The sequence below is a fragment of the Nerophis lumbriciformis genome, linkage group LG14 (genome assembly GCF_033978685.3).
Source record: "Nerophis lumbriciformis linkage group LG14, RoL_Nlum_v2.1, whole genome shotgun sequence".
Lineage (NCBI taxonomy): Eukaryota > Metazoa > Chordata > Actinopteri > Syngnathiformes > Syngnathidae > Nerophis > Nerophis lumbriciformis.
Genome location: NC_084561.2, coordinates 17874366 through 17898744, shown reverse-complemented (window position 1 = coordinate 17898744; position 24379 = coordinate 17874366). Strand labels below are relative to the sequence as shown.

Below are 24379 nucleotides of genomic sequence, written 5' to 3'. Positions count from 1 at the left end.
GGAACCCGCTAAGGAGTGTGAAACAACCCACCTGCCGAATCAACTAGCCCTGAAAATGGATGGCGCTGGAGCGTTGGGCCCATACCCGGCCGTCGCCGGCAGCGAGACGCGCTTGGAGGTGCGCTCAGCGCGGCTCCCGTATGATTGCGCACTGGTGTGCGTCTGGGTTGTGACAGCGTGGCACGCGAATGTCTGTGCTGCATTGGATCAGTCTCCTTTCTTTAACAGGCAAAAGCTTTATAACCTCACCATACCTGCCAACTTTTGAAATCAGAAAAACCTAGTAGCCAGGGTCCAAGGGCCGCAGGCCCCGGTAGGTCCAGGACAAAGTCCTGGTGGAGGGTTCAGGGCTTCGCCCCCCGACGCAAAATGATTATTAGCATTCAGACAGGTTAAAATGTTGCTAAAACCATCACTTTTCTATCAGTCACAGTGACTTTTCAAAACAAAAATATTACAGCTAAAATCATATGGGTTGATTGACATGTTTATTCTGTAAGCTAACTTCAATAGTTTGAAATTATTTTGACAGTTAATGCCAGTTATCCTGTCAACCTTTCACAAGACTTAAATTTGTTAATTGAAAGTATAAACAGTATAAACACTTTTTACAGTAAACAAATGGTAAAACAGTACTAAACAATTCCATTAAAAAAAAAATGGTTGAAAAGTGGCACATCACATCTCTAATGTAATCATTTTAACTTTTCAACAGAAATAGCACTGCAAAAATATTAAGGACATACTTCTGTATTTTGGTAGTTATGCTGTCAACATTTAACAAGATTTCTTCAACTTGGACTTGTTTTAAATGTTTTATGCCACTTCAAGTTGTCAAAGACGTGCTGTGAAATACAGCCTACAAGGTTGCGCACCAAACACGAAGCAAGGCCAAAGCGCATGCATGGTGCAGGAGAACAAAGGACTTCTTTCATTTAAGGTTTGTGATAAACCATCAAACTCATTCGTTAAAAGGACTCTATAGTAATATAAAGCGAGTTTTTCTGGACATTATCATGCAAGAAAAGTTTATTTTTGGGACCGCGATCACCGCGTAATGATTTTTAAAGGTTGCATTACAAACATTTAACTGTCCCATGTGATCAGCCAGTGCGATTGGAAGTCCATGCTCAATTATTGCCTCCGTAAATAAAACTTCGGCATTTATCACATCCAAAGAATCTGTTTGGGCGACGAAAAACGTTGAAAGTTTTCCACTTGTATCGCTAGCAACGGCATTAGACTTGTGTTTTTTTGTCCCAACATGGTCTTTTACATCGCTAATTCCTCCGTGTCCGATCGAAAAATCTTGTCTGCACAAGGTGCAATTCGCGTAGTTTTCACCCTTTTTTTTTTAATTAATGAAAAACCGTATTTTTTATCACTGCAACCGTAACCCGGAATAGGTTGATGAAAACCGTACGAATTACGGGAAAACCGGAGTAGTTGGCAGGTGCCTCACTAATGCCTTGCATCGTCTATATTAGATATATAACAACGGGCGGGCGGATGGCGGGCGGGTGCAGGTCTGATCAAATGTTACATCGGGTGGATGGCGGATGGTTGACGACTTTCTGATGCGGTTGCGGATGAAATAATTGCCGATCCGCGCATCTCTAATCTGCGGCTTATAGTCCGGTGCAATATATGTAAAAACATTATTTTCTTCTAAAACGTGGTGTGTGCTGTGTAGCCCGGAACGTATGGTATGTTTTTATTATATTTATGATCCCATAAAACATGCCCACCTGGACAGTAACTAATCCCTGAATTGTCATTGCTCCTCCCTCCATTGTTTTCATAGCCAGTCTGTCAGAGAGCTTACTGGAAAATGAAACTTATTTTAGTTATTTTTTTCTTGTAAGTTAGAACACTTGGAATGAGTGGAATCGAAGTAGACTAATTTGAGAGTTCACAAGGTCGATGGCAAAATTAAATCAGGAATATCCCAAATTTATGAATTTACTTGTCACTGAAGGACTTATTAGGGTACAATTATTTCAAATATCACATAATAATTATAGTCCAGATTGAATGATCAAATGAACACTTTGTTGAGCCAAAGACAAGGAAGTTAGGAAGAAATTGCGGTCATTGCCCTTGACTCCTCTCTGTGTTTGGTCGTGTGAAGGTGCAGGTTTAGATTTTCTTTCTCAAACAAAACTAGAACAACACTAATAACAGTCGTGGGGAAAATATTTGTTTGTCCGGCTTTAGTCAGCTGTGTCCAAAGTGCGATCCTGGGGCCATTCTCAGTGTTTTGCACATTCTAAAAATATTTATTACAAAATATCTCTAAAAATGTTGCACACATTTTTTCGGCATGTTTCAATCATGGTTTTATGCTTATAATAAATGTATTAATTATTTCCATTTGGACATGTACAGTAGGTTTGGGTTATGTTTGCCTCATCCCTCACTTAAAGCGTGAGTGAAGAATGCACTAGCGACCTCATGAGACTTGATAAGTCTGAAAGAGAGAGAGATAATATGGTATTATCTGCTCACATATCTACCCGGTGGTTGTTTGAGCACAATGCAGCTAGTCCTTGATAGTCCCACTTCCTAATGATTCAGTCACTTGCAAGATTCTCACAAGAATGAGGCAAAAATATAACCTTACCGACTGTACTGCATGCATTTGCATATCTTTTAAACTTTAATAATATCTATTGTAACAAACATATTTTATCATACATTCCCCAAAACACTTTTTGTTAAAATAAAAATATTTAAAGGGGGACTGCACTTTTTAGGGGAATTTTGCCTATTGTTCACAATTACGAGAGACCATACTTGCCAACCCTCCCGGATTTTCCGGGAGACTCCCGAAATTCAGCGCCTCTCCCGAAAACCTGCCGGGACAAATTTTCTCCCGAAAATCTCCTGAAATTCAGGCGGAGCTGGAGGCCACGCCCCCTCCAGCTCCATGCGGACCTGAGTGACGTGTCGACAGCCTGTTTTCACGTCCGCTTCCCCACAATATAAACAGCGTGCCTGCCCAATCACGTTATAACTGTAGAATGATCGAGGGCGAGTTCTTGGTTTCTTATGTGGGTTTATTGTTCGGCAGTTTCATTAACGTCCTCCCAGCGCGGTAACAACACACAACAACAGCAGTCACGTTTTTGTCTACCGTAAAGCAGTTCGTCTGCCGTAAACAGCAATGTTGTGACACTCTTAAACAGGACAATACTGTACATGCATATGTGACAATAACATCTATGGCTTTTAGAGAGTGCAGTGCACAACTGCTATACTATATATATATATATACATACATATATATATATATATATATATATATATATATATATATATGAAATACTTGACTTGGTGAATTCTAGCTGTAAATGTACTCCTCCCCTCTTAACCATGCCCCCGCCCCACCCCCACCCCACCTCCCGAAATCGGAGGTCTCAAGGTTGGCAAGTATGCGAGAGACAGAAAGACAAAAGGTTTTTGTTCACTTTCTAACATATAAAAAATAGGCTCGTTCTTGGTAGCTAGCAATGCAGCTAATAGGAGCAATCAATTCTACCACTGAATCACTATAAAAATGAATTCAAAAACCCCCACCAATACTTCATTTACGTTCCGTAACCTGTATGATAACCAAACTGTAGCGACATTGTTCTTGTAAGAGCATACACTGAGAAACTCCTTTTTTCTAGCGTAGTAACACATCGGCGTGCTTCGGTATTAGCAGTAAAACTTTTGCGTAAGCATCCACGTTTATGGATGTATGTTATAAAGACAATATAACGTACATCCATAAACGTGGATGCATATGCAAAAGTGCAATATATTTATCTGTACAGTAATTTATTTATTTATATCTGCACCATATTGCTCTTTTATCCTGCACTACAATGAGCTAATGCAATGAAATTTCGTTCTTATCTGTACTGTAAAGTTTAAATTTGAATGACAATAAAAGGAGGTCTAAGTCTAAAAGCTAACTACGGCAAGAGGTAAGCCAGCTTGTACGTCAACACGAAGCGCGTTTGAGTTTGTAATGAACAATATGCGAAAGAACACCAATCTTTACAGATACTGTAATATGATTGTTCATGTTTTTCAGTCAGTAAAGTATTAGCCCACATTTCATGTTTTGTTTGTACACAGCTAGCCAGACAGTGTATGGTATGTACTGTAGTTGTAATAACACGCATGACGTGCTGCGTGTATCATGATCAATATTTAAGTGTGACTCACTCGATGGACAGTTATCTGTTTGATCCAGCTGGCCGGGGAAGTTATTTCTGGTTAATTATGGGTAAGCACTCCATTTATGTCAAAATAGCTTGGCTTCAAGTTCCACATTTTGCAGCTTCGATTCACTTTCACCTCACTCTATCGACTTCCGTCTTCTCCAACGTCTCACTCTTCCTTCGAACTGGCTTCAAGAAGCAGTAGTTCATCCTCCATAAATTCATATTTAACAAGGTAAGGTTGTGAATCCTCATTTGTCCATAAATAGTTGTCTTTGTTGTTTGTTACCGAATCTGCCATGATTAGAACACACTCGCGTGTTTGTATCCAGAAGTGGGTTGTTGCCAGAAGTCAGAAGTGCGCTGCTATGGAAACAGAAATAAATGCGCCGAAGAGTTAGTTCCGGCAATGATTACAATTATCCAAATACGGTAAATATTGTACATATTACATGGTTATGAACCTGTCTGTTACTTCATTATACATAGACTTGCAGTGTGTATATAAAACGTTGATGGAGGCTACAACAATGACTCCCATTAGAGATAGATAGATAGTACCGTATTTTTCGGAGTATAAGTCGCACCTGCCGAAAATGCATAATAAAGAAGAAAGAAAACATATATAAGTCGCACTGGAGTATAAGTCGCATTTTTGGGGGAAATGTATTTGATAAAACCCAACACCAAGAATAGACATTTGAAAGGCAATTTAAAATAAATAAAGAATAGTGAACAACAGGCTGAATAAGTGTACGTTATATGAGGCATAAATAACCAACTGAGAACGTGCCTGGTATGTTAACGTAACATATTATGGTAAGAGTCATTCAAATAACTATAACATATAGAACATGCTATACGTTTACCAAACAATCTGTCACTCCTAATCGCTAAATCCGTTGAAATCTTATACGTCTAGTCTCTTACGTGACTGAGCTAAATAATATTATTTGATATTTTACGGTAATGTGTTAATAATTTCACACATCAGTCGCTCCTGAGTATAAGTCGCACCCCCGGCCAAACTATGAAAAAAACTGCAACTTATAGTCCGAAAAATACAGTACTTTATTGATTCCTTCAGGAGAGTTCCCTCAGGAAAATTGAAGTGGAACTCTCTTAGCCACATCTTCTAAGCGTTTTTTTATCGTCTTTATAACCCTTTATAAGTGGCGTTCCCCTTTACATATCTGCTTGACTTCATGATTTCAAAGCAATCCATATACATTTATTTTCACGGTTATAAGCGGCCGTCTGAGGGCAGCCATAACTGCGATGTGGCCCACAATGAAAACAAGTTTTAACTTTCTACCAATACCGATCACATGTATGAACTGTACATGTTTAATGTATTTATGATGAGTACCATTAACAGTTTAACAATATCAACACACTATTTAAAGTAGTTCCTTAATCACTTGTATTACATACAATTGTTTGATCAAAACAAAGCTAATAGTACACAGAAACTAAACAAAAACTACTATCTACTGCCTATTTAAATATTTTACTTTTTGCCTTCAAAGTCCTCCTGTCTACAAGAAATTATTCACGAAATTTCTCAACATTAAAATAAAATATTGATCTTATCACTGGGATATTCATCATCATATACTGATACTACCCTTGGTATTGATACCATGTATGGCTCGATTCGCCCTTCCCTTACGCCAGGGGTTGGCAACCTTTACCAGTCAAAGAGCCATTTTGACCAGTTTCACAAATTAAAGATAGCAATGGTAGCCACAAAAATCTTTTGAAATTTAAAATGAAATAACACTGCATACAAGGTGTTTTTTTTGCTTTGTGCTATGTATAAACCAAGGGTCTTAGACTCGCGGCCCACACCTTAACATGAAAATTGAATGTTAGTGCAGCCCGCGAGTTTTACATGGATGGCGCTTGACAGCGTCATACTTGTCAACCCTCCCGATTTTTCCGTCAGACTACGAATTTCAGGGCATCTATTCTCTCGAACGTGCTGTGATGGTTCAGCTTTTAGCGCCCACTACAACCAGCGTGCCGGCCCAGCCACACGTTGAATGGGGCTTCTGCTTGCCCACGTTATTGACAGCAAGGCATACTTGCTCAACAACCACACAGGTTACACTGACGGTGGCGATATAAACAACTTTAACACTCTTACTAATAATGCGCCAAGATGTGAACCCACACCAAACAAGAATGACAAACACATTTCGGGAGAACATCTGCACCGTAACACAACATAAACACAACAGAACAAATACCCAGAATCCCATGCAGCCCTAACTCTTCCGGGCTACATTATACACCCCCGCTACCAAACCCCGCCCACCTCAACCGACGCACGGGGGGGTTCAGGGCTGCATGGGATTCCGGGTATTTGTTCTGTTGTGTTTATGTTGTGTTAAGGTGCAGATGTTCTCCCGAAATGTGTTTGTCATTCTTGTTTGATTTTGGTTCAAAGTGTGGCGCATTATTAGTAAAAATGTTAAAGTTGTTTTATATGGCCACCGTCAGTGTAACCTGTGTGGCTGTTGACCAAGTATGCCTTGCTGTCACTCACGTGTGCAAGCAGAAGATGCATACAACAAGAGGCTGGGCTGGCACGCTATTTGTACAGATTGTAGAGGGCGCTAAATGCTGTACCATCATGGCACGCTCTTATTATTATTGTTAGGGTGAAAATCGGAGAATATTAATCCCGGGAGTTTACTGCGAGAGGCACTGGAATCCGGAAGTACCCCGGGAAAATCGGGAGGGTCGGCAAGTATGCGGCTGAGCCGCATCAGAGTGATCAAAGAGCCGCATGCAGCTCAGGAGCCGCGGGTTGCCGACCCCTGCCTTACGCGTATCCCTGGTTGCCTTAATGTCCATCTACACTTCCTAAACTTAGTAGTTACTTCTTGGTGATGTTTAAAGCTAATTTCGTGATTCTTGTTTGGTGTGTAACATGTAATGGAAGTGATGATTATTAACTTCAGAGAGCGGTTCCACACTGTATTTGGAGGTACACAGTTAGCGGCTCGCAGCCTCTGTCAGCCAGGTGCCCCAAAATTAAATACAGTACTACCTCTACTTACGAGTACCCCAACTAACAAGCTTTTCAGTGTACAAGCAGTCTTTCGACTAATTGTTTTGAATTGCAAGCAAAATTTTAAGTTATGAGCCATGATAGCCACAGAAATAAGGGGGCAGCAGAACGTTCAGTTAAGCTTTATTGTGATTAATTGCATGCGTTAACTTTGACAGCCCTAATTTATAAACCTACTTGGTGTGATTTTTATGTTTTTTGCTCACTTTTTTAAATGCGTCTTAGCCAATTATGCAAATGAATATGGATATGCCGATCGATCAGTATCGGTCTATTTTCATGAAAAAGTATGCTATCCCCAATCACAAACTCTGATCCTCTCTAGCTAATAATGTATTTATTTTTAGTCCAATTAATTATGTATCTCCATACACAATGTGGAGACACTCTCCAAAGTTAATAATCATCACCACAGAAAAAAAAACTGCATATCTTAGTACCTTAGGTACTGGAGGACGAGGTTAAACATGTTACACACAGAGAGCGAGCAGGCATGCACAGTGAAGTTTAAGAAGTACAGATGCAACCACATTACAGTAGGAAGTAAGAAATGGTTAACAGGAAATTAATAAGTATGAGAATATTACAAGTCCAGAGAGAACTAACTGTTGATGTGTCAGCCTTGTCTCTGCTAGAAGTGCTTAACACCAAGGAGGGTGGATCCATCCATAAATTGGTGGTGTCGACACTAAGGGTAATATCAGTTTATGATCGATACTAGTGATTAAGTTGATATTTTTATTTTCTTAGAATATTTTGTGTTATTTTTGTTAATGTTCAGAGAATCATTCCCTGCACAGGGAATCACATTGAGGGTAAAAAACAAATTATTTAATTGAGTAGTAAGTTAAAGTTAAAGTACCAATGATTGTCACACACACACTAGGTGTGGTGAAATTTGTCCTCTGCATTTGACCCATCCCCTTGTTCACCCCCTGGGAGGTGAGGGGAGCAATGGGCAGCAGCAGTGCCGCGCCCGGGAATCATTTCTGGTGATTTATCCCCCAATTCCAACCCTTGATGCTGAGTGCAAAGCAGGGAGGTAATGGGTCCCATTTTTATAGTCTTTGGTATGACTCGGCCGGGGTTTGAACTCACAATCACTCTAACCACTAGGCCACTGAGTAGGTAGTAGACAGTGACGTGCGGTGAGGTTGATGGCTGGTGAGGCACTGACTTAATCACAGTCAGATTTACAAACATCCATCCATCCATCCATCCATCTTCTTCCGCTTATCCGAGGTCGGGTCGCGGGGGCAGCAGCCTAAGCAGGGAAGCCCAGACTTCCCTCTCCCCAGCCACTTTGTCCAGCTCTTCCTGTGGGACCCCGAGGCGTTCCCAGGCCAGCCGGGAGACATAGTCTTCCCAACGTGTCCTGGGTCTTCCCCGCGGCCTCCTACCGGTCGGACGTGCCCTAAACACCTCCCTAGGGAGGCGTTCGGGTGGCATACTGACCAGATGCCCAAACCACCTCATCTGGCTCCTCTCGATGTGGAGGAGCAGTGGCTTTACTTTGAGCTCCTCCCGGATGGCAGAGCTTCTCACCCTATCTCTAAGGGAGAGCCCCGCCACCCGGCGGAGGAAACTCATTTCGGCCGCTTGTACCCGTGATCTTGTCCTTTCGGTCATAACCCAAAGCTCATGACCATAGGTGAGGATGGGAACGTAGATCGACCGGTAAATTGAGAGCTTTGCCTTCCGGCTCAGCTCCTTCTTCACCACAACGGATCGATACAGCGTCCGCATTACTGAAGACGCCGCACCGATCCGCCTGTCGATCTCACGATCCACTCTTCCCTCACTCGTGAACAAGACTCCGAGGTACTTGAACTCCTCCACTTGGGCAAGATCTCCTCCCCAACCCGGAGATGGCACTCCACCCTTTTCCGGGCGAGAACCATGGACTCGGACTTGGAGGTGCTGATTCTCATCCCAGTCGCTTCACACTCAGCTGCGAACCGATCCAGTGAGAGCTGAAGATCCTGGCCAGATGAAGCCATCAGGACCACATCATCTGCAAAAAGCAGAGACCTAATCCTGCAGCCACCAAACCAGATCCCCTCAACGCCTTGACTGCGCCTAGAAATTCTGTCCATTTACAAACATATGAACCCTAAAGAGTATCTTATTCACCATTTGATTGGCAGCAGTTAACGGGTTATGTTTAAAAGCTCATACCAGCATTCTTCCCTGCTTGGCACTCAGCATCAAGGGTTGGAATTGGGGGATAAATCACCAACAATTATTACCGGGCGCGGCGCCGCTGCTGCCCACTGCTCCCCTCACCTCCCAGGGGGTGATCAAGGGAAGGGTCAAATGCAGAAGACACATTTCATTACACCTAGTGTGTGTGTGACAATCATTGGTACTTTAACTTAACTTTAACTTTACACATACAAACTGTAGCACACAAAAAAGCACATTTAATAAAAAAACGTTATTATGGTCTTACCTTTACTTATAAGTGCGGGAACAGTGGTGTTCGTGTTGGAGGAGTTGTGAATGAATGAAATATGAAATCCGTGCTGCAGTCTGCAGGTGTACCTAATGTTGTGTCCCTGCAGTCGTTCACGGCTCCTCCGGCGCGAGCAATGTTGTTTTTGCACTTTTTGGCTTCTTGTTAAGTGACTTTCTTTGGGTAGATTCGGTCCTGCACGTGGAGGGTTTGGGTGTGGGCTTTGGTTGGTGTGGCGCTCCCGTCGGGGGGTGCAGTCTGCGGCGGAGGTGCAATAACCGGCACCAGGAGGCGGGGTTACGTGAGCCTCACACAGTGCGTCTTCGCAGCAGTTTTATGATTGCTCAGCACAAGAAATACGTTACACACATACAGTTGTTGACAAAATACACTGTACATTATATACCTCAGCTAACTAAACTATAGAAATGTATGATATAATTCATATAGGAATACGGTCTCACTGCACAGCAGGCCAGCAGTTAGCCGAGTCCGCAATCCATGGTGAGGCACAATTGAGTGACGTGCCTCAACTGGCTGCTGATCACCGCACCATCTCTTCTCAGTATTTGAACGGCAAATGTGAAAATTCTGCGATTTTGAATTAAAATAATCTAAAACTGGTGAAGTTAAACGGAAAATAACTTTATAGTATAATCACTGGATACATATAACAATTTAATTACTTTTTTTTCTTTTTAAATTTTTTTTCTTTCCATGATGGCAGGTGAGGCCCCCGCACGTCACTGGTAGTAGAGAGTATTTAGTACTTTTGTTTAGTTATTCTGCGCTATTGACTTTGTTTTGCTCACAAAATTGTATGTTATAAAATAGATTAAGGAACGAATTTAAATATGGTGTTGATATTGTTAAACTGTCAATAGCACTAATCATAAATCTTACATTTTTACATTTGATCGGTATTAGTATTGGCTGATCTCATTCATGGATCATCGATATTGGAATCAGCAGCAGAAATCCCTGATGGGAAAATCCCTACAAATTAGACGATTGGCGGTCAGTCTGAATAAAAACGCAAAACTATTTTTTTACAGGGTTAACGTAAATGGAGAGGCGTCAGAGGCTAAGTTGGTTCTGGATGCTCCCAGCCCAGTTTCAGGCCTGACAGTGGATTGGATCCATCAACTTCTGTTCTGGACCAGCTTGGAGAGCGATTCCATCAATGTCGGCCTGCTGGATGGATCCACTCAGCGTTCGCTCATCACGGGACTGGACAGGCCTTGTGCACTCACAGTGGACCCTCTGCACGGGTGGGAGGGCCATTTATGTATTCTGGTGCAACACTGCTACTACGCGCTGACTCATCTTACATTGCATTAATAATAATAGCTCAACTACAAAAACTGAACTGTTTGTTTTCCAGGCTGCTTTTTTGGGCGGAGTGTGGCAGCTCACCCAGGATTGAGAGGGTTAGCTTGGATGTTGAGCACAGATTGACTCTAGTCACTTCTTTTATACGCCAACCAGTTGCTCTTTCTCTAGGTAGGTTTTTTTATGCCTCAGAACAAGCAGGTTCCTATTTTGAAGTTTGAATTTTCTCATTCCTCATATTTACTATATCATGGTTCCTCCTGCCTAGATGCGCCTCGCCAGTTGTTGTACTGGCTCGACCAGGGAATGAGAAGCATCTCCAGAGTCAATCTGGATGGGCGACATCGTAAAACGGTGGTCGAATCAAACGGTTACTTGGATCGTCCGTTTGGTCTGGCGGTGTTTGAGGTAAAGCGGTGACATCACTCAGCGATGAAATGTGGACAGAACAAACAACGAGATAAACACTTCTTAGAACATTGTGTCCAAAACATCACACATAATTGCACCTCAATTATGTCTGTTTTAAAGGCCGACTGAAATGCGATTTTCTTATTTAAACGGGGATAGCAGGTCCATTCTATGTGTCATACTTGATCATTTCGCGATATTGCCATATTTTTGCTGAAAGGATTTAGTAGAGAACATCGACGATAAAGTTCGCAACTTTTGGTCGCTGATAAAAAAGCCTTGCCTGTACCGGAAGTAGCAGACGATATGCGTGTGACGTCACAGGTTGTGGAGCTCCTCACATCCGCACATTGTTTACAATCATGGCCACCAGCAGCGAGAGCGATTCGGACCAAGAAAGCGACGATTTCCCCATTAATTTGAGCGAGGGTGAAAGATTTGTGGATGAGGAAAGTGAGAGTGAAGGACGAGAGGGCAGTGGGAGCGATTCAGATAGGGAAGATGCTGTGAGAGGCGGGTGGGACCTGATATTCAGCTGGGAATGACTAAAACAGTAAATAAACACAAGACATATATATATATACTCTATTAGCCACAACACAACCAGGCTTATATTTAATATGCCACAAATTAATCCCGCATAACAAACACCTCCCCCCTCCCGTCCATATAACCCGCCAATACAACTCAAACACCTGCACAACACACTCAATCCCACAGCCCAAAGTACCGTTCACCTCCCCAAAGTTCATACAGCACATATATTTCCCCAAAGTCCCCAAAGTTACGTACGTGACATGCACATAGTGGCACGCACGTACGGGCAAGCGATCAAATGTTTGGAAGCCGCAGCTGCATGCGTACTAACGGTACCACGTCTGCGCATCCAACTCAAAGTCCTCCTGGTAAGAGTCTTTGTTGTCCCAGTTCTCCACAGGCCAATGGTAAAGCTTGACTGTCATCTTCCGGGAATGTAAACAATGAAACACCGGCTGTGTTATCCGGCACAACAGTCAGGGGGTGCATTCTACGGCGGCGGTGCGTTATCCGGCACAACACCTGCCACAATACACCGCTTCCCACCTACAGTTTTCTTCTTTGCTGTCTCCATTGTTCATTGAACAAACTGCAAAAGATGAAAAGATGATGAAAACAGACTACTTAATAGCTGGCCACCATGCTGTCCCAAAATGTCCTCTACAATCCGTGACGTCACGCGCAGGCGTCATCATACCGAGATGTTTTCAGCAGGATATTTCGCGCAAAATTTAAAATTGCACTTTAGTAAGCTAACCCGGCCGTATTGGCATGTGTTGCAATGTTAAGATTTCATCATTGATATATAAACTATCAGACTGCGTGGTCGGTAGTAGTGGGTTTCAGTAGGCCTTCAATAATTAAAAGTGTTTTTAGATTTAATATCTAGTTCATGCACAATATTTTTTTTATTCAAGATGATACTGATAACTTCCTGCTTCTAAAGACCTATATCTAGGGATATTTATGGTTAGGATTTTATTGATACCAATATCGATATTCCTTATCAATACCGGTGCTTATCGGCACTATTATATAATTGGTTTAATTAAAGATTTGAAAAGTTTTAAATGTTTATTAGCACAAGAGTTTGTAAACCAGCAACATCGTGTAACATCACACAGCTTTTTAAGTCTTAAACAAGTCAACTACAGGGAAAAGCCAGTAAATTAGAATATTTTGAAAAACTTGATTTATTTCAGTAATTGCATTCAAAAGGTGTAACTTGTACATTATATTTATTCATTGCACACAGACTGATGCATTCAAATGTTTATTTCATTTAATTTTGATGATTTGAAGTGGCAACAAATGAAAATCCAAAATTCCGTGTGTCACAAAATTAGAATATTACTTAAGGCTAATACAAAAAAGGGATTTTTAGAAATGTTGGCCAACTGAAAAGTATGAAAATGAAAAATATGAGCATGTTCAATACTCAATACTTGGTTGGAGCTCCTTTTGCCTCAATTACTGCGTTAATGCGGCGTGGCATGGAGTCGATGAGTTTCTGGCACTGCTCAGGTGTTATGAGAGCCCAGGTTGCTCTGATAGTGGCCTTCAACTCTTCTGCGTTTTTGGGTCTGGCATTCTACATCTTCCTTTTCACAATACCCCACAGATTTTCTATGGGGCTAAGGTCAGGGGAGTTGGCGGGCCAATTTAGAACAGAAATACCATGGTCCGTAAACCAGGCACGGGTAGATTTTGCGCTGTGTGCAGGCGCCAAGTCCTGTTGGAACTTGAAATCTCCATCTCCATAGAGCAGGTCAGCAGCAGGAAGCATGAAGTGCTCTAAAACTTGCTGGTAGACTGCTGCGTTGACCCTGGATCTCAGGAAACAGAGTGGGCCGACACCAGCAGATGACATGGCACCCCAAACCATCACCCAACCATGCAAATTTTGCATTTCCTTTGGAAATCGAGGTCCCAGAGTCTGGAGGAAGACAGGAGAGGCACAGGATCCACGTTGCCTGAAGTCTAGTGTAAAGTTTCCACCATCAGTGATGGTTTGGGGTGCCATGTCATCTGCTAGTGTCGGTCCACTCTGTTTCCTGAGATCCAGGGTCAACGCAGCCGTCTACCAGCAAGTTTTAGAGCACTTCATGCTTCCTGCTGCTGACCTGCTCTATGGAGATGGAGATTTCAAGTTCCAACAGGACTTGGCGCCTGCACACAGCGCAAAATCTATCCGTGCCTGGTTTACGGACCATGGTATTTCTGTTCTAAATTGGCCCGCCAACTCCCCTGACCTTAGCCCCATAGAAAATCTGTGGGGTATTGTGAAAAGGAAGATGCAGAATGCCAGACCCAAAAACGCAGAAGAGTTGAAGGCCACTATCAGAGCAACCTGGGCTCTCATAACACCTGAGCAGTGCCAGAAACTCATCGACTCCATGCCACGCCGCATTAACGCAGTAATTGAGGCAAAAGGAGCTCCAACCAAGTATTGAGTATTGTACATGTTCATATTTTTCATTTTCATACTTTTCAGTTGGCCAACATTTCTAAAAATCCCTTTTTTGTATTAGCCTTAAGTAATATTCTAATTTTGTGACACACGGAATTTTGGATTTTCATTTGTTGCCACTTCAAATCATCAAAATTAAATGAAATAAACATTTGAATGCATCAGTCTGTGTGCAATGAATAAATATAATGTACAAGTTACACCTTTTGAATGCAATTACTGAAATAAATCAAGTTTTTCAAAATATTCTAATTTACTGGCTTTTACCTGTATGTTTACAGGGCAAGGTGCAATGCAGTTATGTCATCTTGTAAAGAAAACACAGACTCATCACTGTCTTTCTAAGTTACACTCAGCTGGAAATAATTATGTATGGCATTCACGTGCAAAGCACAAATCTGTTACTTTATCTAGCATCTATCTATCAAGCGCTCGCTTGCGAAAGAGATTCTTTATCACAATGGGACTTTCTTGGGTAACTTAAAAAAAAAAAGAAGTAAAATAATAGTCACATATACAAATGAAACTCAACATTTTTATATCATTAAAAAGTTCATTCATGTCAGCAATTCAATTTCAAATGTGGAACTAAAATAAACGTATGACTTACAGTTTTTGAAAATATCAACTTTTCTGAATTAATTACCGTATTTTTCGGACTATAAGTTGCAGTTTTTTGTTTGGCTGGGGGTGCGACTTATACTCAGGAGCGACTTATGTGTGAAATTATTAACACTTTACCGTAAAATATCAAATAATATTATTTAGCTCATTCACGTAAGAGACTAGACGTATAAGATTTCATGGGATTTAGCGATTAGGAGTGACAGATTGTTTGGTAAACGTATAGCATGTTCTATATGTTATAGTTATTTGAATGACTCTTACCATAATATGTTACGTTAACATACCAGGCAGTTGGTTATTTATGCGTCATATAACGTACACTTATTCAGCCTGTTGTTCACTATTCTTTATTTATTTTAAATTGCCTTTCAAATGTCTATTCTTGGTGTTGGGTTTTATCAAATACATTTCCCCCAAAAATGTGACTTATACTCCAGTGCGACTTATATATGTTTTTTTCCTTCTTTATTATGCATTTTCAGCCGGTGCGACTTATACTCCGGAGCGACTTATAGTCCGAAAAATACGGTAGTTTCTATAAGCTGCAAGCCACAATCACCAAAATATTATCAAAAGAAGGCTTAAAATATCTTGAGTTTCATGTTACGAGCCTAAGTCAAAAATTAGCTTCAACTTGTTAATCTCATTGCTGGAAAAAACCTTTGCACTTTAATAAAATATTTAAGAGTTTCACGTGTACATATTCGTCTCTGGCAAACTTTTTGCACTTATCAAATGCTGAAACAAGCAACAGCCACCTTTTTTTGCGGCTGGCTTTGGGGCAGCTTCTTTTACAGCAGGCACCTTCTAAGACTTTCAAAACACTTTCGTAGTGATGCTGGCATGTCAGGTGGCTGTTAAGGTCTGATGTGTTGAAGCGCTATTTATTTTGCCTAACATTTGAAGCAAATAGTATGCAAAATGTATTTCTTTGTAATACCATGTTTACAGTTAGTTTACAACAGGCTTATAGCATGGCAGAAAAGGACTTGATTTGCTCATTGTAACCTACTTATAGCACCAATCAGGTAATCTCACCTCATTGGAGCATTTTTTGTTATCAGCTATTTTTTTATATCGACGTGATGTCATAATCCCTTATCGGCCTGATAATAATCGTATTGTGTACCCCTAGTTTTATATAAATATTATAAGGCTGTCAAATGATTTAATCACATCATTCACAGCTTAGAAATGAATAAATCCTTATTATTTTTTGCAGTTATGTCTGAAATATGCCAATTTTCACTGCATTGTATTGCAATTCTTCTGACAGTTACAGTATTTTATGAGGTTCATAATCTGACTGTACCATTCATAACATGACCTAAAAGTCTAGCTAGTCAAAAACTTAACATTAAGCAATATCCTCTGGTGGATTTACAATATAGCTTGCGTGCCAACAATGGCAGGCTTGTAGGGGTGTAACGGTACACAAAAATTTCGGTTCGGTACATACCTCGGTTTAGAGGTCACGGTTCGGTTAATTTTCGGTACAGTAAGAAAACAACAAAATATACATTTTTGGGTTATTTATAGAGATGTCCGATGATATCGGCCTGCGGATATTATCGGCCGAAAAAATGCGTTAAAATGTAACATCGGAAATTATCGGTATGGTTTTTTTTTATTATCGGTATGGTTTTTTATTTTTATTGTTTTATTTTTTTATTATTGGTCAGGGGGCGGGGGCGTGGTTAAAAGTGGAGGAGTATATTTACAGCTCGAATTCACCAAGTCAAGTATTTCTTTATATATATATATGTAAGAAATACTTGACTTTCAGTGAATTCTAGCTATATATATATATATATATATATATATATATATATATATATATATATATATATATATATAAATAAGAGAAATACTTGAATTTCAGTGTTCATTTATTTACTCATCTACTCATTGTTGAGTTAAGGGTTGAATTGTCCATTCTTGTTCTATTCTCTGTCACTATTTTTCTAACCATGCTGAACACCCTCTCTGATGATGCATTCTGCTTCGTCTCATTGTTGTGTGCGCATTTGTGCACTGCACTCTCTAAAAGCCCTAGTTGTTATTGTCACTTATGCGTGTACAGTAGATGGCAGTATTGTCCTGTTTAAGAGTGTCACAACATTGCTGTTTACGGCAGACAAACTGCTTTACGGTAGACGAAAACGTGACTGCTGTTGTTGTGTGTTGTTGCCGCACTGGGAGGACGTTAGAGAAACTGCCTAACAATAAACCCACATAAGAAACCAAGAACTCGCCCTCGATCATTCTACAGTTATAACGTGATTGGGCAGGCACGCTGTTTATATTGTGGGAAAGTGGACGTGAAAACAGGCTGTCGACACGTCACTCAGGTCCACATGGCGCTGGAGGGGGCGTGGTCTCCTGCTCCGCCTGAATTTCGGGAGATTTTCAGGAGAAAATTTGTCCCGGGAGGTTTTCGGGAGAGGCGCTGAATTTCAGGAGTCTCCCGGAAAATCCGGGAGGGTTGGCAAGTATGCAAATGCTGCTGCGCGCACAATTTGTTTTGTTTTTAACCCTTTCTTAACCCTGAACGTACATTGAAAATACACGCAACCCTAACTCAAAATGCCGGACATTTGAGGCATTTAAGAAACTCCGCCCTGACTGCTCCGCAAAAGAGGACATGTCCGGTGAAAAGAGGACATATGGTCAGTCTATCGTAGCCCGTTAGCTGCTCGCATGCCGTGTGTTGTGCCTCGGTGTGCATTGTTTACACAACGTCCGTTACGCTACTTAATATGTCCGTGTGGAAACTCGTTCGGTACACCTCCGAACCGAACCGGAACCCCCGTTCTGAAACAGTTCAATACAAATACACGTACCGTTACACCCCTACAGGCTTGTATTAACTGTTATTGTTTGTCTGCAAGAGTATAATTCTTGCATCATGGTTTACCAAAAAAAAAGTGTTTCTTCTGCTTCAGGGTTTCTTATACTGGAGTGACCAAGACACACATTCCATCTGCAGAGCCAGCAAGCATAATGGCAACGACTTCCAAATACTTCCGACCAACATCACCTCACCAGGCGGTGTTGCCATCTTTCACCCTGTCCTTCAACCCATCGGTATGAGCAGTAACACTAAACAAGTTTCCACATCCAAAGGAGTTTCTTGTTAACGATCAGCGTGTTCTACTGTAGGCAAAGCTGCGTGCGGCCGTCCGGGGTTGGTGTGCAAGCACGGGTGTGCTGTCGACCTCATTTCCCAGACTCCAGACTTCCGATGCACGCCACAAGATATGACGGACAACCGATTACAAAACATTCCTGCTGTTTCTCACACTTTTTCTGCAACACGTTTATCTGATCCTGCATATGCCGGAATCCTCGCTCTTATCGGTAAGCGTAGCTTTGTTTGTTGTGTTCTTTTGTTTTCATTACAATCTATTTGACAACAATGAACAATTAATTCAACTACTTGTAATTATTTTTCTGCTCCCAAGCACCTCCTAGAGCAGGGGTGCACATTACCGGTCGATCGCGGAGGGTGTGTCAGTCGATCGCCAGCCAGGCATTAAAAAAATAGTCCTAAAAATTAGCGATTATAAATCTTCACTATGACGTCACTTGAGGGTCTTCTGAGATGACGCTGGCTGCTGCCAGCTCATTATTAAGAAAAAATTACCGACAGGAAGGCGAGAAACACTTTTTATTTCAACATACTGTCGCGCCGTACCTGCCGTCAAAACTCCAAAGACCGACTGCACAGTTGCACAATAAAAGCTCTGCTTCATCCTGCCTGCGCTAACAAAATAAGAGTCTCAGAAAGCCGGCGTGCACAAGCTAGCAAGCTATGGAGTTTGCCGCCAATGTATTTCTTGTAAAGTGTATAAAAACGAGTGTGGAAGCTGGACAAATAAAATGCCAAAAATCAACCACTGTCATGTGGTATTGGACAGAAAGGAGGACTTTTTTTCTCCTCTATTTGAAAATGCGGACGTTATCAGCACTACTGTCTGATTCCAATCAATGCAAGTCATCAGAATCAGGTAATACACCAACTTATATTCTTGTCTTCATGAAAGAAAGGAATCTATATGTGTTGTATGCTGTATGCTTGTATTATCATTAAACACCTTTAACTTGTTAACAATATTAACTATATGTGTTAAACATGCTTGTATTATCATTAAACACATTTAACTTATTAACAATATTAACTATATGTGTTAAACATGCTTGTATTACCTTTAAACACCTTTAACTTGTTAACAATATTAACTGTGTTAAACATGCTTGTATTACCTTTAAACACTTTTAACTTGTTAACAATATTAACTATATGTGTTACACATGCTTGTATTATCATTAAACACCTTTTAACTTATTAATAATATTAACTATTTGTGTTAAACATGCTTGCATTATCTTTAAACACCTTTAACTTGTTAACAATATTAACTATATGTGTTAAACATGCTTGTATTACTTTTAAACACCTTTAACTTGTTAACAATATTAACTATATGTGTTAAACATGCTTGTATTATCATTAAACACCTTTAACCTGTTAACAATATTAACTATATGTGTTAAACATGCTTGCATTATCATTAAACACCTTTAACTTGTTTACTAAAACATATATTTCATAAATAAGTAAATCTAAACTATATATATGAATGAGGTAGATCCCCACGACTTGATCAATTGAAAAGTAGCTCGCATGCAGAAAAAGTGTGGGCACCCCTGTCCTAGAGTAACCACTCATTATTTGTTATTTATGTGTCAAAGTGATGAGATAAAATGCAACTGTTTTAATGTATTTTGCTTTGTAATGAAAAGTAATGTTGGCAACAAAATAATGCGAACACAGGGGTGTCCTGGCTGGTCCACCAGTCTCGAAGACTACCATAAACTCGTCATTCGCGGTCACTATGGCGACAACTGAGCCACTACTCTCCTTAACACAAGCTGGTTTGACATCAAAAGGGTTCTAGAGGAGCTATTTTAAGACAGCAATTTGTTTTATGTAGTACATGTCCCTAAATTCCTCGCAATAGCTTGTTGAGAAATGTTGTTCTTAAACTGTTCGACAATTTGATCACGCATTTGTTCACAAAGTGGTGACCCTCGCCCTATCCTTGTTTGGGAATGACTGAGCATTTCACGGACGCTGCTTTTATACCCAATCATGGCACCCACCTGTTCCCAATTAGCCTGTTCACCTGTGGGATGTTCCAAATAAGTGTTTGATGAGCATTCCTCAACTTTCTCAGTCTTTTTTGCCACTTGTGCCAGCTTTTTTTTTTAAACATGTTGCAGGCATCAAATAACAAATGAGCTAATATTTACAAAAAATACAAAGTTTACCAGTTCGAACGTTAAGTATCTTGTCTTTGCAGTTTATTCAATTGAATATAGGTTGAAAAGGATTTGCAAATCTTTATATTCTGTTTTTATTTACAATTTACACAACATGCCAACTTCACTGGTTTTGGTTTTTGTTTAAGTGGTTTTATTTGAAGTAAAGTATAATAATAAAATTATTTTTGGGGGCCACATTTTCTGAAAGCAAAGGATGGGGGGGGGCGCTTGCTCTTCCCTGCACTATTAGCCTTATTTTGTATATTCCAAAAAACAGCATCCCCTACAGTAGACCTTTTGATTTTGGTCTATTTTGTTAGCGTTACAAGAGCGCTCTGCTGTTTTTAAGGACTTTCTGGAAAAAAAAGATAATCAAAAGTCATCTATATGACAGCAGTCTAGTGTTTTTACAAATCTGCTGCAAAAATGTGAGTCTCTTGCAAGTTTTTTTAACCGAACTCACAGGCCACAAGTTGAATAGCCCAAATGATGAAAAAGAAAGGACCTAAAATAGAACTTTGAGGAACACCACTAGTATAGGTAAACCAATGACTACTGACTGCATCTGAAGAAAAGAAGCTGCAGCAACACCTTAGTGTCATAAATTACACTGCGTAAAAGTCTACTGTCGAAAAGGAGAGGACTTAAAGTGGTGCCTTGAGGAACGCCTCAGTTACAGTCACGATCAAAAGTTTACATACACTTGTAAAGAACATCATGTCATGGCTGTCTTGAGTTTCCAATACTTTCTACAACTCTTATTTTTTGTGATAGAGTGATTGGAGCACATACTTGTTGGTCACAAACAACATTCATGAAGTTTGGTTCTTTTATGACTTTATTATGGGTCTACTGCAAATGTGACCAAATCTGCTGGGTCAAAAGTATACATACAGCAATGTTAATATTTGGTTACATGTCCCTTCGCAAGTTTCACTGCAATAAGGCACTTTTGGTCGCCATCCACAAGCTTCTGGCTAGCTTCTGGTTGACTTTTTGAACACTTCTCTTGACAAAATTGGTGCAGTTCAGCTAAATTTGTTGGTTTTCTGATATAGACTTTTGACGTGTATTAGGGGTCATTGTCCTGTTGGAACACCCAACTGCGCCCAAGACCCAACCTCCGGGCTGATGATTTTAGGTTGTCCTGAAGAATTTGGAGGTAAGCCTCCTTTTGTCCTATTTAAAGCACCAATTCCATTGGCAGCAAAACTGGCCCAGAGCATAATACTACCACCACCATGCTTGACGGTATGGGTGGTATTCCTGGGATTAAAGGTCTCACTTTTTCTCCTCCAAACATATTGCTTGGTATCGTTGCCAAACAACTCAATTTGTGTTTCATCTGACCACAGAACTTTTCCTCCAGACGGTCTTTGTCCTTGTGATGTCAGATGAAACAAAAATGTTGCTGTTTGGCCACAATACCCAGCAATATGTTTGGAGGAGAAAGGGTGAGGCCTTTAGTCCCAAGACACCATTCCTACCGTCAAGCATAGTGGTGGTAGTATTATGCTCTGGGCCTGTTTTGCTGCCAATGGAACTGGTGCTTTACAGAGAGTAAATGGGACAATGAAAAAGGAGGATTACCTCCAAATTCTTCAGGACAACCTAAAATCATCAGCCTGGAGGTTGGGTATTGGGCGCAGTTAGGTGTTCCAACAGGACAATGACCCCAAACACACGTCAAATGTAGTAAAAGAATGGCTAAATCAGGCTAGAATTAAGCTTTTAGAATGGCCTTCCCAAAGTCCTGACTTAAACATGTGGACAATGCTGAAGAAACAAGTCCATGTTAGAAATCCAACAAATTTAGCTGAACTGCACCAATTTTGTCAAGAGGAGTGGTCAAAAACTCAACCAGAAGCTTGTGGATGGCTACCAAAAGCGCCTTATTGCAGTGAAACTTGCCAAAGGACATGTAACCAAATATTAACATTGCTGTATGTATACTTTTGACCCAGCAGATTTGGTCACATTTTCAGTAGACCCATAATAAATTCATAAAAGAACCAAACTTCATGAATGTTTTTGTGAACCAACAAGTATATGCTCCAATCACTCTATCACAAAAAAATAAGAGTTGTAGAAATTATTGGAAACTCAAGACAGCCATGACATTATGTTCTTTACAAGTGTATGTAAACTTTTGACCACGACTGTATGTACATCAAAAGTTTAGACCCCAGTGTTCTATGTTTACTAGCAAGGATAAAATGTCAATGCCAGGATCTGCCATTGTGTTTACATGGTCCTAGTTCCTCTATACAACAGGAGCACTCTAGTGATTTTAGGAAATTTCTGCTAAACTTTGAACTCAACTCGGGGCCGGTATGGTGTCATTCCCAGGCCGGTTTTGGCCCCCTGGCTGCCAGTTAAATAGCCCCAGTATAATGTCACACAAACATTACTCAAACATTACCTTGAGTCCTAAACATTCGCCGCGGACGCCAGTAGAGACTAAACATAGGAAATGAAATGAGATTCAATACTGCCTGTGGTGCTTTAGCACTTTGTGCAATACACATAATCATGTGACGACATCCAATGATGCAATGTTTCTGCTGATCCAACACACACAAAAGGGTGAATACTAGGGATGTCCGATAATGGCTTTTTGCCAATATCCGATATTCCGATATTGTCCAACTCTTTAATTACCGATACCGATATCAACCGATATATACAGTCGTGGAATTAACACATTATTATGCCTAATTTGGACAACCAGGTATGGTGAACATAAGGTACTTTTTTAAAAAAATTATAAAGTAAGATAAATTAATTAAAAACATTTTCTTGAATAAAAAAGAAAGTAAAACAATATAAAAACAGTTACATAGAAATGAGTAATTAATGAAAATGAGTAAAATTAACTGTTAAAGGTTAGTACTATTAGTGGACCAGCAGCACGCACAATCATGTGTGCTTACGGACTGTATCCCTTGCAGACTGTATTGATATATATTGATATATAATGTAGGAACCAGAATGTTAACAGAAAGAAACAACCCTTTTGTGTGAATGAGTGTAAAAGAGTGTAAATGGGGGAGGGAGGTTTTTTGGGTTGGTGCATTAATTGTAAGTGTATCTTGTGTTTTTTATGTTGATGTAATAAAAAAAAGAAAAAAACGATACCGATAATAAAAAAAAAACCGATTCCGATAATTTCCGATATTACATTTTAACGCATTTATCGGCCATCTCTAGTGAATACTTAGCCAAACATCTACTCTGTGTTGCCTGTGCTATTTTTTTCCTGAGAAATACTCTACCTGGTTATTAAACCCTAAACTTTGACCATTTGTCTGTAAAGCAAAATGGCCAATGATTTGTGGGCAATTAGTTGCTGAATTATAAAATGTTGAAGATATCTGTATTACATGTATGATATCGTGCCTTCCGGAGTCTTTTGAGACGAAAACATTTCTGAATATACATAACCTATTCTATTCGCACTCCAACCTCAATGATGCGTGTTAACGGTCATGTGCGTTTCTCCCAGTGTCCCTCAGCGTGCTGCTGGTGGGAATGGTCCTGTGGTGGTGGAGAGAGGAGTTTCAGCCCACCAGGAATATGACTACGCAGAGCTTGTCCCTCAAAGAGTCCCGGGACCCGCTCATCAAGGGTCCATACGCATGCCTCGACAAGGCAAGATATGTTGAGACACACACACATACTGGTTATCATTTGGAATGGGGACCAGGTTTTTGATCATTATTTGTGGGGACCCCCCTTTCTACAAGTCGTGGAGGCATAAAAAAAAAAAAAAAGAGGTAAAATGGCCACTGCCCAGTTAGCTCATACACGTCTTTAAAGGCCTACTGAAACCCACTACTACCGACCACGCAGTCTGATAGTTTATACATCAATGATGAAATCTTAACATTGCAACACATGCCAATACGGCCGGGTTAGCTTACTAA

At 40.5% G+C, this 24379-nt stretch overlaps 1 protein-coding gene across 1 annotated transcript in view; it reads left to right on the top strand.

Annotated features, from left to right (window-relative positions):
- Positions 1-24379, top strand: part of LOC133616562 (low-density lipoprotein receptor-related protein 8-like) — a 66502-nt gene that overhangs the window by 30686 nt on the left and 11437 nt on the right. Inside the window, exons 7-12 of the mRNA XM_061975981.1 lie at positions 10804-11019; positions 11133-11251; positions 11349-11488; positions 18071-18212; positions 18288-18485; positions 23959-24104. Of these exons, the coding sequence (XP_061831965.1) occupies positions 10804-11019; positions 11133-11251; positions 11349-11488; positions 18071-18212; positions 18288-18485; positions 23959-24104 (961 nt within the window). The remainder of the gene's footprint in view (positions 1-10803; positions 11020-11132; positions 11252-11348; positions 11489-18070; positions 18213-18287; positions 18486-23958; positions 24105-24379) is intronic.